Below are 15,124 nucleotides of genomic sequence, written 5' to 3'. Positions count from 1 at the left end.
TTCATGCATTTCATTTACATACATTATGCTCCTATACAAAATTTCTATGTAACTGAAAATTTCAAACAAGCTTCGTAACAGTAAGATTTAAAAATTCTGGGAAAATAGCGTCAAAATCCAAAATTTGTGAAATGGAAAGAAAAAATAGAGTATTTTATTAGATGAGAAAAGCAATATGCAGATTTTTAATTACTTAAAAATAAATTACTTAAAACTTTTAAAAAACCTATTACATTATTAGATAATATAAATACTTAATGATATTTCGATAATGAAATATAGATACATACATACATAAGATATATTAAAATACAATATAATAACCAGCTATGGGAGCTTGGTAATGTATAGAGGCAACTAATTGTTCTGACCCTTTAACCCTAGTTAGTAAACAGAGTATTGAATACTTCATTAAATCAAAGTTATTCTTATTTCTGTTATACATATATTTGAATTATCCTTTACTCTTGACGAATTCAAAATTTTCGTTTGCTCTTGACGTTTGTTCAGCAACCTAACCTTAATAATCGCGCGTGCGCAATATGGAATCATGCCTCAATGCTAATTTTTTAACAGTCGCTTTGTCAAGAAATCTTGAATGTATATTGGAAAAGTAGTTTTTGATATTGGATAATTGATTCGCGTGGCACAACTAGTACGCAAAGCAAAAATATTTTAATAGTGATCCTCCCAATTTTTGGAGCTATGGCTGGCATTGTACCATTATCTGGAAGATCTGGTAGAAAACAATGGACATTGCATGGTAACGCAGCAATTTCACTTTCTATCTGTCGCTGAGACTTATAGTTTCTATTTTTTTTTTTTGCAATTCAATGGCGCTATGGACTGATTTGAATGAAATTATGGTATTTTCGTAACGATGATGAATGACGAATAATTTTTCAAATTTTTTGCAAAAATGTCAATTAAATATTTTTACTCTTTTACAAAAACAAAATTTGACAGTTGCCAAATCAGAATAAACAATGATTAATAATATGATTTCAATGTGCAATAATGTCAAATGATTAAAGTATGTAAGAACAAATGAGTAACACCCAATTGATTTCTTTTCACTATAAATAACAAAAGCATTGTTGTTTTATTAATTGAGGAGCAGAATTATAGTTCAATTGCATAATTTTAGATGGACCAAGAGGATCTCTTAGAAGATTACGGTCTCAACTGGCTGAAGATGGTTGTCCGGAATCTCAAGTAGTTTTAGCAAAGCAACTATTGGAAGAAAGATGTGGTAGCAATGCACATTCTCATTTGTATTTCATTGAATACATTAATGTGTACATTATTGCAATATAAATTATGGATTTAGATTTAGATGTTGACAAAGAAGAAAATGCGAAATTGGGTGTATATTGGCTTACGAAAGCTTCAGAGCAAGGAAATTTGGAAGCAACAGATATTCTTAGAAAATGTTTAGCCACTGGCCGTGGTATCACACAACATAACTATTATGATGTCAAAAGTTGTCTTGATATGACCCAAGATGAAAAATTAGCCAGAAGAGCAGCAAGAGAAATGTTCACTAGGTATAAATAATTGAATTATAGAATTTAATAAAGTAATATATTTATGTGTAAATGTATAATGTATTTGATATTGTACAGTTTGTCAAATGGTGAGGATTTTATTACAACAGAGCAGTTACAAAAACGTATGAAAGATATAGCATCAAATTCATCTAGTGATAATTATTCTTGCTCGAACAATATAATACATAATAACTTACAAAAAGATATAAATGACATTTCAACTGATAATTTCCCTAAAAATGGGCTTCCTGATGAATGTACACCTAAAAAAGATGAAGATAAAGAAAATGATGTTCATGGTAAGGAAATATCTAGTATCTATATTATTTGATCTCTATTAATTATTTATTTATGGGATTATATTTTCTAGATTGGATGGATCATCAAGGAGAGAAAATTACAGAGGCAGCTCTGGTCTCTGCTGCTGCTAGCTATGCTCGTGGTATGCTCCCAATAGTGTCACATGCACTGTGTATGGTAGATCCATCTCAAATGGCTTTAGATACTATACCATTACTACAAAGGCCTCTCATCCATCCCCTTGCATCTTTGAAACGTTTATATGTTTGGTTAATTGAAACGTTAGGTCAAAGGGGAATGTCAATTAAGAAAATTTTTTTCACATCGAATATACACATACTATTACTTCTCTTGCTGTACTCATTATTTGGTACAGAAAGTCTCCTACTCTTTATACCAATGGCTCTATACTATTTATCTTTCGTTGTTATGGTTGTCGCTACTTTTCAAATGTTACAGCGAAAACGCGAGTTCAATAATTTTCGTATTTGGTCCGGGTTGTTTCTCAGTTATTCGGGCGGGAATTTAAACCCCGATGAAGCAGAGTACCAATTTTGCTGTAAGAATCTCAAGCCTTATGGTCATTTTTTCCTTGCTTTACTCTTAAATTTAATGATCTATCCCATCATAGCTCATCAATGGACACCTCAGTCAGAATTCACTATCATAGCGGTTGCGTTAACATTGATAACATTGTTAAATTTTATATGGAAAGATTCATCCAAATTTCCAGATTTTTTAGCTCTCTTCAGTTTCGGTGTTCACGTCTTGGCAAAGTATCCATACGAAACAGATATCGTAGTTGCTCAGGGCTGGAGATTTCTAGATATAAGAGTCCCAACATTTGCTTCGTACGTTGTTGGTAACGGTATTGAATTTTGTTTGAATTTTCGTGCAGTTTTTTACCTCCTAATTCCAGCAGTTTTTGCAAAAATGGCTGCTCGAGATAATTGGCGAGGAACATATCAAACGTTAATACCCCATTGTGTTACTTTAAGTTGGTGGCAGATAGCAATCTTTAGTTCTCAAGGTGCAACATGGTACGGCTTAATTAGGGGTGCCTTAGCATTAGTTGGTATGGTTCTTTTCTTACCACTTGCTGGATTGGCTTCTATCATATTACCAATCGTAGCTGCTGCTAAGTATTTGTCAGAAAGCGATTTGGCAATGAGAATAGTTGTAACTACTTTACTGGGAGGAATGCCATTTCTTGCCTCTTGGTATTTAAGAAAAACTCGAACACCTAAACTTAATTGGGTAATTACTGTTGTTCAGGTAAGCATATCAACATGAAACAATCAAAGAAAAAACAACATACAAAAGTTTTATTTGCTATATACATTTTATAGTTGGTCATGGGTATTAGTGCTGGCATGTTCTTATCATGGCCAATGATAATGGAGTACAAACAAGAACCAGATACGTATGAAGGTGTTTCATCACTTTCATGGGAACAATATCAAAATCATTGTCATCAGCCTGCATGGGAAGAGCTGTCGTCTAAGGCACAGGTGCAAGTTGAATGTGCTAATTTGGAAGGAATATTAGTTTCATGGGAAGGTTACGTAACAGATATTAAGTTAAAATCAATAAAAAATAATATGGCTGCAATGTTTAACAAACTACCTGACGGTATTAGAGACACAGTTAGTTGCATGTATGGTGAACCATACATAAATAGTTGCGATTCAAGCGGCGAATTAAGACATGAAAAATGCAAACATTTTGCAAGTATTCAAAGGCGACGAAACAAATGTCACTTCCCTGCCTGGAATAAGTATGAATTTGAGATCTCGGTTAAAATGAAGAGTGGTATGTGGGGAAGCAATGCGGAAATTTTATTGAACGCGGATCACTCCTTCACTAATTTTAGTTTAAATATATATCCTGGTGATAAAATTTGGTTTTCCGGTACATTCCTGAACAGTGGTTTAGAAGATGAATCGTTACTCGGCGGATCTGAGCCTCATATTGAATTAGAAGAGATTGGTTGTCTCGCATGTCACTCTATTGATTTAAAATCTTACAAACGTTATAAATATCATATAACGGTTAGTTCAATTTTAAGTGATCTTTGTTTAGGTATAAAAACAGTCCTGAACTTTTTGTTGAATCCTATCGTAATGTTTAAATAGTTGCATTTTATGCGATCTATAAAATATACAGTATCAAATGTTCTGTGAAGTGTCAAGATAAAGTTGTTTACAACGAGATAAATTTCGATAGTATCTTGAACTTCCTTTCAAAGTATTATTAAGAGCAGCTAAGACATATTAATTGAACGACTTTATAAAGAAAGGAAACAAATACAGGAAAAAGACAAAGCTAGGAATGTAGAAGGAAAGAATTTACAGTGTTGTAAATATTAAGTCTCAGCATTTTTCTTCAAAAAGATATGAAAGTTTGGTTAATTATATAAAAGAAGATTCTCTCTCTCTCTCTCTCTCTCTCTCTATACAGTTATTTACTTTTCTATGATTAAATTTGAAATTATTTTTTAAATAATACATTAGATTTTTAAGAATATATTTTTTAACTACTTTTATCTATTATCTATAAAAGAAAAAACATATTTTGATGTTACCAAACACCTCAGGCATTAGAATTTCATTAAAAACTCATCAAGTATTTACGTCAAAGAGTACACTTATATGTATATACACGTATATTTTAAGATCGACATATTTTCATAAGTATTACTGCCAGTAATAGAGATAAATGCGCTTAATATTTTTCTATTCCGTTTTCGAAAAATCGAGAGGTGGAACCTTTTCGATTTTATTTTAACTTAATAGTAAAATATTGCAACTCTTTTTGTAATGCTAAATTTTTAATGGAAAATATCATCCGCATCTGCATAATGAATTCTATCAACATCTAAAAACGATATATGTAGTATAACAAATGTGATACGTGTACCTATATTATTGTTTCATTTCTTAGAACTCAATACCTTCACATAGATTTATGAAATTCGACGATGTTTCGAAATTAATTTAGTTGTTGAAATATCTTTACTTGTGTAAATGCTATGTGAATATTAATATGTATTTGAAGAAGTAGTAAAGATATATACTTGTATGATGTGTAGAAGTTAAAGATTGTTGTTAAATTGATGTTAAGTGTCTAGACTTTAAAAACATAAATGGTTAAAGAGTTTTATAACTGTCTAAAAGGAATGACAGTTACATTATATATCATATCAGGACAATAGTAAAAGATTGTAGCAGAAACAAAAGACAAATATAGATGTGCCTTGATGTTTTCTGTTCAAATAAATATGATTATTTATAATAAAATATATTTTAAGAAGCAAAAATATTGTCATATTAAATGTTTTGCTTGAGTCGCTTATAAACTTATAGGGAATATATTTTGATACGAAATACATATTTGTTTTTATTTATAATTTTTTGTTTTTTCTAAGATAATTGTTTTTACAATGTTTATAATTGTTGTATTTATTTTTCGTATTTGGCAACAAGTGAAGTACATTATTTTCACAAATAATAACATTACGTTTCTTAACAATTGTTTATTTGGAGATTTTGGTTCCCTTTATCTTTTGTATAAAACCGAGTTGCACAACACGAAATCACTCTAATCTCACATATTGATAATGTTGCTTTTTTATGTACAAATATAAAATCTACACCGATAAAGTCATTTCAATCATACCGAATCCACAGATATAAAGATAGGTTAAAGTGAGGAAGAACGCTTTTGTAGAGAGGAATAGTTCTTTCTAGAATTCGTTTTGCTATTCATAATATTGTAGTGATGTACGATGTTTCGCAGTAACGATGTGAATTGTGATATTACTTCAGAGAATTTATTCTTTTACTTTTGTCTCCTGTGATTAAATTATTGTAATTACTGAATTTCCAAACTAAAATTCATTTGAAGCATAAAATCGGTATGTTTAATTCTTACGCGAATAATTAAACTTATTTCTATAAAAAATGCATTGCAGCAACTGAGACAATGACATGAAAACTTTGGTAAAGGAACTTTGTATTGTTCATGATAAACATTATTGGAACTAGAATAGCGGATAGCATAATTCAACACGTCTTATGACTGCTGTAATCATTTATATATTATTACGATCCTTTGCTGTCGTTTTTTCATCAAAATACCTCTGGAACGATATTCTCAAAATCAGAGATAATATGTATGGATATTGTGTTTGTTATTCTAATATTAAGAGAAACAGTCTTATGAACACGTTATGACTACATCTTGTTTTTTTATAGAAAGAATATCCAATAGAAACAAGAAATCCAAAAGTAGAATAGTTTATATATAACACACTGTGATTTAATAAAAACGTTTCCTACTGTTTTCTTGATGCTTCTGATACCACATTATACCTATTACCACACAGGCAATTAATGCGAGCGCTACTATGAGCATTAAAAGGAAAAACATTATTCTACTTAATGCAGATTGTTTTGGATCATCCACGTGTTCTGTAAAGAGAGAATTGTATGATTAAAATGAATACAAGAATATTTCATCAAATACATTTTATACAACATTTATCACATACCGCGAGGTGCATCAAAATATGCAGCCGATGGTAAAATATTGGATCTATCCTCTTGATCTCTTGGCTGGAATTGAAATGTGATGTATTGTCATAAATAACCATACACATTTAAGAATTGTTTAAAGTACTTAAAAAATACCACTTACATCATCTGGTAAATCTAATTCAAATAAACGAATAGATAATATATCATGATTATCGGATAAGTCTCCGGTTGTTGCCGAAATTCCAAAATAATATCCTGTAGGCAGCTTTATATCTTTCACAGAAAAGCACTCCTTCCATGCAGCTTTGTTTGAAAAGTCTGTAGAAACTATAATAAAACAACATGTTGGAAAACATTTACCAAAATATGACTATATATTATATTTTATATTTATTCTATGCATATTAAGCTGGTTTATTCCATGCTTATTACAAATAAGGAATAAAAATTATATAAATTTAACTAAATACATATAATACATAAGCAGATATTTTTTTATATATTTAGTTTATAAAACTTCATGCAAATTCGTCACTTGTTTAAATATAGGTATTGCAGGTATAATACATTTATTACATCTAATTATTTACTTGCAATATTTTCAATGATATGTGAAATGAAGTAAACTGAAAAGATGACAAATAATATATGAAAAGATGAAAATATCACTTGCTGAAGTGGAGGCACTCCATGATGTAAGCCACAAGGCTTCAGGGTAAGACCTTACTGTAATGTCAATTTGTAGAATACCACATAAAATGATAGAATACATAGAAAGCATAGCTATAAACATCTATTTCAAGAAGAGTAAGATGAATATTATTAACATTGGGGATATTAGTTGAGTACAAATGAATGAAAAGGTTCATTTATTAGTAAAATACAGTATTGAAATACTCTTTTACTTAGTATATGTATAATGGGACGCTATACACAGTTACATGACAACATTTTTGTCATGCCCAAAAATATTCTATACTAATATGTACTTACCAGTTAATGTATCCCTTTCATATCTCATACTAATATGTGTATCATGTTCTAAATTTCGAAAGTTTGCTTCACAACCTGCAATTTGTGTATGTGTTCCATCACGATCATGATCGTAATGCAAAGAACCATTATTGACCATAGCAGAAATATAAGGATGTTGATGCTATAAAAACCAAAATAGTTATCATGATTTTGACATTTTTAATTTATAATATAACTAATGTTATATCATGTACATACATTGTGTGGACCATTATGATTGCTATATGTATCCAAAATTATAGCTAATCCTTGGAAATAATCTTGATTACCAAAAACAGGACCAGTTTTCATCCTTTCTCTTGCATACCAAATTACAAAACCATCACCAAATAAATCTTTTCCTTTTCCATGAACTTTGAAATGAACTTGAAGCTCCCAATTTCTTACATGACATGGCTAAATAAACAAATGTCAGGGAAGCATTTCTATTAGGCTTCAATTGCACCATCCTCATAGTTTTAACTAAATAAAATCTTGTATGAATTTAAAAATGTGTGGAAAAAAATTGAAGCACAATTTTCTGTGATTTTGCTTTGTTAAATTACCAAAAAACTTGAAACTTACAACAGAATTCCATATGGCACCCTGTTTACTTTGTGAGTCTGGAGTTAATCTTATATAGTTATTCGTAACCATTGTACTACCCATAAAATCCCAATAAGGTATTGTCATTCCAGACCCTAAATACGTAAAATATTTAGATATATTAACATCAGGCTTTATCAATGTAATAAAATTACATTTTGTCTTTGTTATTGTTTATTTTACTAATGTAACCTCAAGCTTGCTATTATTATAGCATATATGTACATTTGAATCATATTCATCTCATTATAAATACAAAAATATGCACGTCATGACACGTTGTACCACAAACCGTAATCTCAACAAAACTATTCAAAATTCACAAACCTTGATATGGTCTGATCAAACAATGTTCTCGTTTCATATAGTCTTTTGTGTTCCATTCTGCTGTTACTAATTCCAATACACTAATTAATATCCAAAACGATAATACGTTCATTTTATATATTTCATACGAGCACAATAGTACTTCGAATACTAAACTAACAGTTATACTCTTCGATAATTATGACGCGTAATCTGTAAAACCAACTATCGGAATCATCAATTCCATGATTTTCGATATCCTGAAATTAGTCACTGAAGCTATTTAGTTAACAGTCAAAATTCAAATATTCCTTCACTATATCTAGATACTTTTATCGGTAAAAATCAGTGTTGCCATGTAATCCTAGTAACAAAAGGTACATGAAGACTATACCATAAAACGATTAGTATCATGTTTTTTTGCATTTTTTGAAATTTGAATATCGTCATACATATCTTTTAAAAAACATTGAAATTTACTGTTCATAATTATAAATAACTATAAATAGAGTGTATCTGAAAATAAAATTTGTTTATAGACTGAATATTTCTGCATTTATGGAAAATTAAAAGGTGTAAATATTTTATTTATTACACGAAACAAATCCTTATTTAAGTTTCACTTTTTAAATCATTTGATAAAAAAATAAATGCATGAATATCCACAGCCTAATAATCAAATATCAATGAACATTTGAAATAAGCAAACATAGTCAATTTTATCCTATTATCAAGTTGTACTTTATGATTTGTATAGTCTTTGTCTTTCCTTATTTACATATTTATGTATTTAAAGTTAGAGAACAGTAATTATAAACATTATATATATTATATAGTTATACAAATTTTCTCTTAATATTATAACATTTTTCTATTTACGCGTATTAGTTTTTACCATCTACTATTTACATGATATATTTTTATAGTAAGTATAGTTAGTGCATCTTAAATTAGTGTTTTTTTAACATATTATAAAATAATATTCAATATTCTGAACTACATATAATATAATATATAAATATAGAAAAACATACTACATATTATATATCAATCGATTAATTTTAACTCATAAATCACAATATATACTACGTAGAACTTCATGAAATATGACTTTGCCATGTAGTGTGCCAGAAATATGTCTAATCCTTTCATTTAAGTGCATGTTTTATATAAAACGAGACCAACGCGGCAAACGACAGCAGCGCTGCGCCATACTCGTGTCGGATTGCGTTATTTGTCAACGGAATTTACCGCTAGTATCGAAGTAAGGAATAAAGTAGCCGGTCGTGAGTGTGTGCACGTGTATGGTTAGCGTACGGCGTTGACACTTTCCTCTGAATACGTATCTCCGCTGGATCAGTTACGTAAAATATCTTAATCCAATTAAGAAGTTCCAGAGCGATAGTGACTCGAAAACTAGCGATAAATTTGTATGGGTTGTCGAGGTGGCTGTTTCGACGTGATCTTGGCGCGTACATTTACACGGTCTCGAAATCAAGCAGCGTATTACATGGCGTCTGTGTGAATCATGTACGCTAATTCTTAAGTTACGATATATTATTGCGTCTTGCGATGTGCTTTTCGAATAATATTCTATACTCAAGTACGTAATGTTATAAGTGAACGGGCAACAAAACTAAAGACACAGAAATAGAGAAAAAGAACGATCGAGATATATATCTGTAGGTAAAAGGCAAAGTAAAGGCACAGGTAGATAAACTCGGTCTTCCGTAACTAAACGACAGGGGCTTGTTGCATTTACGTGGGTGAGGGTAGACCTACGAAAAAGGGCGTGGAAAGATTAAACGAGTTAAATAGCCAAGACGTAAACGTACGCTAACATTATGGGTAAGACGCCAAAGAAGGCGACACCTGGGGGCGATGAGAGGAATTTGTACAATCGGAGACTGAAGGCAACGACCGCGCCGCCAAATCCTTCTGAAACTAGCTTGCGCAAGAGACAGCACAAATCCAAGATTTCGAACAGGTTTGTAAAACCAATCAGCCCAGCGAACAACAAGTTTATCCATAGTTTCTCTGTTTAGTCTTCTCGCTTGTTAGTACCTCCTTTTTCTCATTCTGTCTCATTCGAGTTATTCGAGTTAAACGCGTCTCGAGTATAACAAATCTTTTTTTGATCGTCTTTCTACACACGTCGCCGGACACACTGCCGCCTGTGGATAATCTTTCTTTGATGCTACGTGTTTTTTTTTCTTTGAAATATCCGAGACAAGTGTTACCCAATTTTGTCAGAAGATAAACATTGATATCTTATAAACGTTTCATAGATTGAGACTTTTTATATTTTCTCATATATTTTTTCGAATTTCTCAACTCTCACAATCAGTTGATTTACGTATGTAAACTAAGCTACACAAATTGCGAACAAATTTATTGAGAAAATTGATGAAATATTTGTTGTATGACTATAAGCTAGAAATAATTGGGAATAAATGGGCAAATAGGCGAAAACGTATAGGTCTAAGGTTTGTTAAATAGATACAGGGGAGAAACTTTGGTTTAGCTGCTTTGTCAAGTTTTTTTTTTTTTTTGGATCAGTACCTCTCATCACCTCCAGAATTTCTTGCTCTGTGGAGATTGATTATAAATATCCATATAATTCTTTTCTAATGATTTTGAACATTGCAATACTTTTATTTCAGATCTAAATTGAATACCTTAATAAAGAGAGTATCACATAATCAAAGGAAAAACTTTAAAGTGAGTTTAATCATTTCTTATCTTCTTTATATTCTATTATCTTATATCTAACATTATTTCTTTATATCTAATATCACTTTAAGCCTTGTCATTAATCTTCTAATTCTTAATCATTTAAAAATCTTCAAATGTTAACTCACTTGCTAAATATGTGGAATATTATGTTTGTTATAGAGCAAAATTCAGGAGCCAATGAAAGTTGAATTAGAACATTCTGCAAAACAGGGAACAGGAAATCCAGATAAAACAGCTGGAAGCTCTAAGGAAAAAAAATCAATTGTTTCACAACAAAGTGAAGAATCAAACTCTGCAAAGATGCAGCCAGAATCAGAAGAAGCAGATCCAAAGCTAAATCCAACTGTACAGGTGGAATATACTAAAGATGATAGTTTTAAAGATACACAGGAATCTGATAAGGAGTATGTTAGTGATACTCCTTCCGAATCCATTTCAGTGTTGAAAACACAGGATGATTTGGAAAATGCAGAAGTAATGATTGAGAAAGAGCAATTGGAATGCCAGAAGGAAGCAAGCAATTCTGATAAAAATCAAGAAGATTGCCAGGAGAACAATCTAAATTTACAATTTGAAATAGAAAATAATATTGAAAACACAATTACAGAAAAGACAGACAATGTAGATTTAAAAAAGGAAAATGATGAAAAATGCCCTCCCGAACAGGAGATGACAAAAGACGACATACATGAGAAGGAAGACTTGCAAAGCGAATCTCAAACCGACACGGAAAGTAATTCGGCAGATGTCATAGAGTTCACAACGTCGGAAATATCTGAAGCATCTGAAATTTTATCACAGAATGATGTCGAGAAGGAAAAGGAAAAGGAAATGGAAATAGCCGAGGAAAGCATCAGCAAGAATATATCGTTCGTTTCGTACGATCCTTCGATAATGTTGAAGGACGTGCAGATTAAGTTGAACGATTGTTTAAAAGAGAATTCGAAGTTATTCGACACGAGTAACGCTAGTCACAGTATGTCGAGCCAGCCGCCGAAGGATATGTCCTTCGGGAAGACGCTGAGAAGCATTTCTGGCCGGCGTTCTCTCAGCAGAATGCGTCACGTGACTTTACGCGAGTATAGGTACTCGCCGAGCGATTCGATGTTCGTCAATACGTCGAGCGCATCGTTGCCGCAGGACGAAGCAATGGATTTTAAGATTCTTCGTTATAGTACCGATTTATCTGACACACTTTCTACCACAAATGGTAGTTCGAGCGAAAGAAAACGAAAACTTGACACCGAAGACTGGAATTCTATGAAAAAGCAGAAAACTGATACTGAGAACAGCTTGTTACATAGTCCTATCAGTTTATTGAAAGGGTTACGCAAGCCTATACAAGTTTCTACCCCGGTTTCAGACTTGAAATTTAAGACTGGTAGATTGGAACTGGACGAGAATAGTAAACCAGCAAACGAAGGTAGCAAAAAATGGTGTGCTATCATGTAAATTACCATCGAATCGCACCATTGATGAAAAAGAGTTTTATATATCTTTTCACACGAAGGCAGCGATTCGTGCCATCCCATGCGTCTTCACAAACACACTAGGTACATACATGCGTTAACATATTATCGAGTTATAACGCTGAATTATTTTTCTTTAATAGCGTAAAGAGAACATGTTTTTCATTTATTCGTATCTGTTTCTATGTTTGTTCTTCTTCCTTTTTACGGAAATATATTTATAGCACCGTACTTTTTCTAAAGCATTTTTACTCTTCATACGAGTTACATACGTATAATAGACCGTGCAATTCTACACTTCAGAGGCTCATGAAAAGACATCGCGTTCTTAATGAATAATCTTTTAAACTTTGACTATATATATTATGTGTATATTATTAAGTCTTATATTTGTAACTAGCGGTCGAGTATATTTTATACAAACAACAGAATGTAATTATAGGAAATATGTAATGGTAGAATCCCCCTTCTCGTCACTTGAAAAAGCTATTTCATCGAATAGGAAATTTACGGTATATAATCATACAATGGATAAGATATATTTTTCGAATATGCTATATATCGTTCGCGTGGATTAGTTTGATCGCATCGATCGATTCTCGTTTATGTACAAGATAACATTGTTCGCGAGTCAACGGGAAAATAAATCACACTTTTTTCTTTGTCCGTTTCGTCCGCTTCAGTTTACATATTATAAGAGATACGATGCAACAAATTATTTTACTTTTTAACGTTATAAAGTATATTTTCTTACAGTGTAGACGTAAGTCGATTAGCATCAGAGAATACATTTTTTAGGAGGGATAAGTTTACGTTTCGATGAACGAGGTAACTAAGTCAATTGGAAACTTGAGGGTATTGTATAAAATACCCTGTTTACCGTGTGCGTCCGTTTGTCGAAGCAATTCTAGAGCTTACATACTTTTTATCGCGGAATTCACGAAAATCTCAAACTAACGAGATCGTAGTGGCAATTTTACATATTTATATAGGATAAATCATTGTTGCGAGATAGCTCGTATTTTATGGACAGCGCTTGCCATGTTCAGCGATGAAGCTAAAAATATTTAAAAATATTAGATTTGTCAATCAACGTCGAATAAATTTCCCTACGAAGGCCACAATCGAAAACATCGTAAGTCACATAATTCCTTCCTTTTATGGAACAATTTTAGGACTCAATCTATTTTCAATCGATTCTATATAAAAAGATCTACTTTTGTATTTGATTTTAGAATTAAATGTGTTCTTCTCTTGAACATGTAAAAGGTATCAACTAAATTAAGATACAGTGGCTAAATCAATATTCAAAGTGCTTACATCTTCTATCAGATTATTTCCATTTTTAAATATCCCATATCAAAATACATTTTTTTGTCACTAAGTGGGATAAAAATTAGAAAATCAAGTAGCATAGATTTACTACATTTTTTCCTGTGTGGTCTTCATTCGGTGGATTGAAAGTCATAGTAGTATAAGTCAAGATTTTGGAAATTTGGACCTGTTCCAATCTTTCAAAGTGTCATTTCTCTAGCTTCATAATTAATCAAATATTAATTTTATTTTCTAGAGCGACGATTTGATACAATGTGAACTTCTTGAAAAAGATAAATGCAGCACACGTTATTTTGTTTGAAAAGTAGCAGTACATTGACTTATACTACAAAGGATTCGAAACGACTTGGAAGGAAATCGCGTGCGATTCCACAGCTCGTCGCTGTCCGTGAAGCGCGCTCGATACTGTTCTTTGTTGAACGATTGATTGTCGATTGTTATGTAGATGGGACAATGCGAAACATTTGAGATCGAAAGTTTATTAAATTCGATGTAAATACTCGAGACTCGACGGAGCTCGCGTTATTACGTGTTGCGAGTACGAAACTGTCGAGTGTTTCGACCAAAGCCGTAAAGCTCACTTTTTACCATTACATGTACGGTAAATACACAGAAATACATAGATAGATATGTATGACGTATTTTTCAAACTGCTCTCCATGACATTTTTTTGATCGAATAACAGAGGCACGTTCATCTTCTACGTAGAAATTCATATGCTCATACTTCAAGTGCAACTGTTGAAATTCATCAGGGCCAAACACGTAATCACTCCATGCACTTTTCTACATGTTACATTAAGCGAGAACACAAACAGGAAAGATTGAAACCATGTATGAATAATGTATATAGAAAATGAGATTTATAATAAACCTTGGAAATCTGAGAGACTAGTCGTTACGGTACTTTAACCTCGGCTCTCTCCGTATACCGCGTTTTCAAGTACACGCGTTAACTCGCCGGAATGCAACCTGACAGCTGCAATCGAGTCAGTTACTTTGATACTATACGCTTAACGCGTTGACTGCCACGCGAATTTCATACATTTTATTCTGGGAGCCTCGATGGATTAAAATATGACGACTCCGCTTCTTATTAATTTTTTTATTTCATTACTTAAGTGAACGTTTAAGTTCACATTAAGTTTTCATTACTTAATACGCAATTTTTAGGGAACAACCGATTAGCTTGCATAAGCTTATTTATCGGAGAAGCCGATTATGGCAAATAATGGTAAATTCCAATATAAATTTTAAAAGACAGTCGTTCA

The 15,124-nt window shown here is 31.9% G+C and overlaps 3 protein-coding genes across 7 annotated transcripts; 2 read left to right on the top strand and 1 right to left on the bottom strand.

Moving 5' to 3' along the window:
• Positions 1–297: 297 nt before the first annotated feature.
• On the top strand, positions 298–5,259 carry LOC126870606 (wolframin). 2 transcript variants are annotated; one of them, XM_050628447.1, is made up of 6 exons: positions 298–763; positions 1,148–1,249; positions 1,331–1,547; positions 1,626–1,849; positions 1,921–3,125; positions 3,200–5,259. In XM_050628447.1, exons 1-6 carry the CDS (start codon positions 706–708, stop codon positions 3,983–3,985), a joined length of 2,592 nt encoding a protein of 863 aa, XP_050484404.1. In that variant the 5' UTR covers positions 298–705; the 3' UTR covers positions 3,986–5,259. The 2 variants fall into 2 exon arrangements, with proteins under 2 accessions (XP_050484404.1, XP_050484403.1); XM_050628446.1 differs by having other exon boundaries at positions 301–763; positions 1,148–1,252.
• Positions 5,237–8,590, bottom strand: LOC126870640 (vesicular integral-membrane protein VIP36). Its single transcript, XM_050628546.1, has 7 exons — positions 8,336–8,590; positions 7,988–8,103; positions 7,622–7,819; positions 7,382–7,544; positions 6,549–6,715; positions 6,403–6,466; positions 5,237–6,322 (listed from the first exon to the last, which is right to left on the bottom strand). Exons 1-7 carry the CDS (start codon positions 8,445–8,447, stop codon positions 6,171–6,173), a joined length of 972 nt encoding a protein of 323 aa, XP_050484503.1. The 5' UTR covers positions 8,448–8,590; the 3' UTR covers positions 5,237–6,170.
• Positions 8,591–9,428: 838 nt separating this feature from the next.
• On the top strand, positions 9,429–14,744 carry LOC126870622 (general transcriptional corepressor trfA-like). Of its 4 annotated transcripts, none has more exons than XM_050628502.1 (3): positions 9,429–9,844; positions 10,978–11,035; positions 11,210–14,744. In XM_050628502.1, the coding sequence occupies exon 3, from the start codon at positions 11,228–11,230 to the stop codon at positions 12,500–12,502; it is 1,275 nt and encodes a 424-aa protein (XP_050484459.1). In that variant the 5' UTR covers positions 9,429–9,844; positions 10,978–11,035; positions 11,210–11,227; the 3' UTR covers positions 12,503–14,744. The 4 variants fall into 4 exon arrangements, with proteins under 4 accessions (XP_050484459.1, XP_050484458.1, XP_050484457.1 ...); XM_050628501.1 differs by having other exon boundaries at positions 9,429–10,162; XM_050628500.1 differs by having other exon boundaries at positions 9,429–10,301.
• Positions 14,745–15,124: the final 380 nt, after the last annotated feature.

This window comes from Bombus huntii, chromosome 10 (genome assembly GCF_024542735.1).
Source record: "Bombus huntii isolate Logan2020A chromosome 10, iyBomHunt1.1, whole genome shotgun sequence".
NCBI classification, from domain to species: Eukaryota; Metazoa; Arthropoda; class Insecta; order Hymenoptera; family Apidae; genus Bombus; species Bombus huntii.
Note: the sequence above shows the minus strand (reverse complement) of the source record. Positions and strands in the feature narration are given on the sequence as shown.